The 4198-nt window shown below is 52.3% G+C and overlaps 1 protein-coding gene across 1 annotated transcript in view; it reads left to right on the forward strand.

Moving 5' to 3' along the window:
- Window positions 1-4198, forward strand: part of PTPRC (protein tyrosine phosphatase, receptor type C) — a 32062-nt gene that overhangs the window by 1898 nt on the left and 25966 nt on the right. The window contains 3 exon segments of the mRNA XM_015568444.1: window positions 714-782; window positions 1993-2019; window positions 3095-3319. Coding sequence (XP_015423930.1) covers window positions 714-782; window positions 1993-2019; window positions 3095-3319 — 321 coding nt within the window.

Raw genomic sequence — 4198 nt, forward strand, 5'->3', positions numbered from 1 at the left:
GACTTCGGCACAGGGGCCTGGTCCTTTCTGCGTCTCAGTGTTCCCGTCTGTAAAATGGGCACAATGATACTGGTTTTCTTCTTGTAGGACGGAGGGTGTAAAACGCCTGGCAGGGCATGGGAAGCACAAGAGGGTAACGGGCATCCCGATTAGTAATTGTAGCGGAGGGGGCGGGAGGAGGTTGAGGGTCGCACACCAGGTAAGAACTCCAGCCAGCAATGAATCCCTGGCTCTCAACTTACACGATGCTGCGTTCCGATTATGGGGACTGTCAGTTCTCTCTCTCTCTTTTTTTTAAAAAAAAATGTTTTTATTGATTTCAGAGAGGAAGGGAGAGGGAGATAGAGACATCCATGATGAGAGAGAATCATGGACCGGCTGCCTCCTGCACGCCCCCCACTGGGGACCGAGCCCACAACCCGGGCCTGTGCCCTGACTGGGAATCGAACCGGGACCTCCTGCTTCATAGGTCGAGGCTCAACCCCTGAGCCACGCCGGCCCGGCAGGACTGTTAGTTCTCTTAAAGGTCCATGTGTAGATACATCTTTGGGCCACGATCTTAATTGGAAAACAAGCGAGCGTCAAGTCATAAGAGCCCCCCTCTCACAAAGATGGGGCGCCTAGGAGACCCCTCCTTGCTCAAGAGTCTTCCCCCCTCGCCCTGCAACCTGGCAAACGCGTTAACGTTCACTCTTCTGTTCGTCTCCTTGCAGGTTTGGCCCCCACAACACCCACTCAGCAGCTTACAACAAGCCTCACCATCCCTACCACCACCACCGCAGGTGACAGCCTCACCCCCAGTCATGCAGCCACGGCACCCGCACTCGCCCGGGACGCGCTCACGGGAGGGCCCTTTTGTTGAGGGGTTCAATGGAGGGTCGTAGACCCCAGGGCGGGAATGGCAGCAGATGAGAACAGGAAAGGGTGTCTAGAATTCGGAGGATGCAATAACCTATTGTGTCCCCGTAGTAGCATCCCCCAGGAGTCGTGCTCCCGATGAACATGTCTGCAAACAGATAGAGGCCTCTTTAAGAGTAGGGTGAGGTGTGGGCGTGAGAAAAAAACAATTTCAGGTGATGGCTTGGTGGAGGCGTGAGCTCCAGCCACACAGCCTGGGCGGTGGGCAGAGGCAGGACCTCCAGGGTACAGCAGGCCGGCCGCCGAGGGGTGGGGACCCTGTCCGTAATCACCGGGGTTGAGCCTGCGAGGCCACCGCCTCCCACCGATTCTTCAGCTCAAAGACCCCACCAAGCACATTCCCACCCGGTCCTGTTCAATCCTTCGTTCACACGAGATGCGTCTCAATTGGTTGAGAGAGTGACTTATCGCAAAGAGCTTGCCACGGCCGAGCTGGAGAATGAAGCCACCCTTGCCTAGTTTCTGGCTCCCCCCGCCCCCCAACAAACGTGTCCAGAGGTTATCTCTCTATATAAAAGGCTAATAGGCAAAGTGTCCCTGCGGGAGTTCGACCGGGAGACCGGGAGTTCGCTTGCTCGCTTGCTATGACGTGCACTGACCACCAGGGGGTGGCGCAGAAAGAAGGCAGGCCCCGGTCGGCAGCCTGAAGGCCCCCGATCAGCCCTGATCGCCGGCCAGGCCTGGGGACCCTACCTGTGCGCGAATTTCGTGCACCGGGCCCCTAGTGATGATGTAACTCTACTTGGAGATAAATCAAGGGATGAGGCCCTTGAGTATGTTTGGGCTGTGTGTCGCCATGCCACAGTGACACGTGTGCCCGAAAACGTTTTAATAGTAATGTGATTGCAGTGGTGGTGATAATTGGGTGGATTCACGGAAGCATGTTAGGGAACCCGTTCATTCGTTGATCGCATCTGAACGTTTTGAGCTCAATCACTGTCCTACGTGCTTCGAATCCAGTGGGATCCGTGAGCCCTAACTCGGTAGATTCTGCAGGACCCCCATCCCTGCCCCCGAGTGACTGTCGCGGAGAAATTCTAACATGAATGTGTGTTTTTTTTCCGTCTATTACAGCTCCTACGACAACGAAGCAACCATGTGGTAAGTTTGCGTTCCCCGGGGAGAGCTGTGTCACTTCCGAAAAGCACTTTAATGGTTTTCTTCTTGGGGCCACGCTCACAAGAACCCCAGGAGTGATTCTCTCCAAATCTTAAGAGCCAGCGTCCTTGGGGGGAAAGGGGCAGGAGACTGGGACGTCTTAATTTTTGGAGGAGCCTCCATACTGTTTCCCACAGCAGCTGTATCCGTTTACATACCCACCAGCGGTGCATGAGGGTATTGTAGCATTGGACACTTGAAACTCTATAATTTTTAAAAATATGTATTTTAATGGATTTCAGAGAGGAAGGGAGAGAGAGAGAAACATCCATGATGAGAGAGACTCATGGATGGGCTGCCTCCTGCACGCCCCACACTGAAGATCAAGCCTGCAACCCAGGCATGTGCCCTTGACCGCGAATCAAACCCTGACCTCCTGGTTCTTAGGACGACGCTCAACCACTGAGCCACACCGGCCGGGCGAAACTATATAATCTTATTAGCCAATGCCACCCCCAGTAAATGTGATATAAACAAAGAACTAAAATGAAGTCAGGTATGTAAGTCAGGGAAGGATGAGGCCTGGGGTCCCCAAAGGATGACTGTCCCACACGTCTGGAGACACAGAACATCGAGAAGGCCGTGTTCGAAGGCAAAGGAAATTGTAAAGGAAAAAAACAAAAAGTTGTGAGAACCATCACCCACTGGGTCATCAGTTTAACCAGTCACTGTCGAGCCCCCCGACTCGTGACAGGTTTTTGGTGATGATCCCAATGGACTGGCTTTTGCTCTCATGAGGTGCACAGCCCAGAGAGCAGGACGGACATTAACCTAATAACACCCCCCGCCCCCCCAACATGGGAACTTCCCAGCTGGGGTCCTTAGCAAAGCTGTAAAGGGAGAGGAAAGAAAGCCATGGGGGAGCTGGGGGCTCCTCTGATTCCATGTTTGGGGGGACGGGGCGAGGGGGGGTGCGGAGGGGATTTTGCCAGCGATTGGATAGCTAAGGAGTTTGCATTTAATGTAGGTGTATTTGCTCTGAAAAATAAAATAATCTCGCTGTGTCATGTTCTTTCAGATAAAAAATTTGGGAACGTCAATGTGACCTACGAGTATGACAATAATAATAATAAAACATTTCATGCAAAAGTAGATGTTGATGGTAAATTGGAATGTCAACCAAATCAGACATGTGGCAACAAAAGAGTCGATGGCCTACCGGAATGCCAAACGATCAATGTCAAAATATCTGATGACTCATGTGCGGATCCACCTAAAACTTTAGAATTACATGTACCACCAGGTAAATACCCATCGATCACTCCTCGTCTATTGGCGCAAAGAGTTTGTTTTCCTGTGTGCAGCCTTCCCGGGAGCACAGGGCAGAGGGGAGGACGCTGGCTGGACGCTCCCCTAACCCAGTGAACAGTCGGGACCCGTTCACGCCTTCCCTGCTCCCCCTGCCCCTCCCCGCCCTTCTTCTCCTGAGTGGTTCGGACAGATTGGATCGGACTCACCCCGCCGAGCTGTGATCCACAAGAATTCTTCTTTCTCCTCCACTTCATGCGAGTCATTAATACATACATGTGCATATTTATCCTTTTTAAAAAAGTATTTCAATCCTCACCAGAGGATATGCTTTTTTTTTATTAGAGAGAGAGAGAGAGAGAGAGTTAAAAAAAACAAAACATATCAATCCTCACCAGAAGGTATGCTTGTTTTTATTGATGAGAGAGAGAGAGAGAGAGAGAGAGAGAGAGAGAGAGATCGGTTGCCTCCTGTATGGGCCCCGACTGGGAATCGAACTCACAGCCTTTGGGTGGGCAGGACAATGCTCCAACCACCTGAGCCGCCGGCCAGGGTGCTCCATGTTTATCGTTTCAAACACACGTGTGTCTGGAGCACAGTGAAGGGAATGACAACGACAAGGGTTGGATGTTTGTGGCAAGAACAGAACTGCTTTCACACAAGGATGGAGGGTTATAGTCACGTGAGGGCCGTGGGGCAGGTGGTGCTGCTAAGCTGATGCCCGACCGCCCCCGCCCACCCAATGCCCCAAAGCACATCTTTTTAATAAAATTTTTATTGTTGAAAGTATTACCTATGTCCCCCCTTTTCTTCCCCCCCCCATTGACACCCTCCAGCCCGCCCCAGGCCTTCAGCACCTACTGTCGGTGTCCAT

Source organism: Myotis davidii, unplaced genomic scaffold (genome assembly GCF_000327345.1).
Source record: "Myotis davidii unplaced genomic scaffold, ASM32734v1 scaffold685, whole genome shotgun sequence".
In the NCBI taxonomy this organism is placed as follows: domain Eukaryota; kingdom Metazoa; phylum Chordata; class Mammalia; order Chiroptera; family Vespertilionidae; genus Myotis; species Myotis davidii.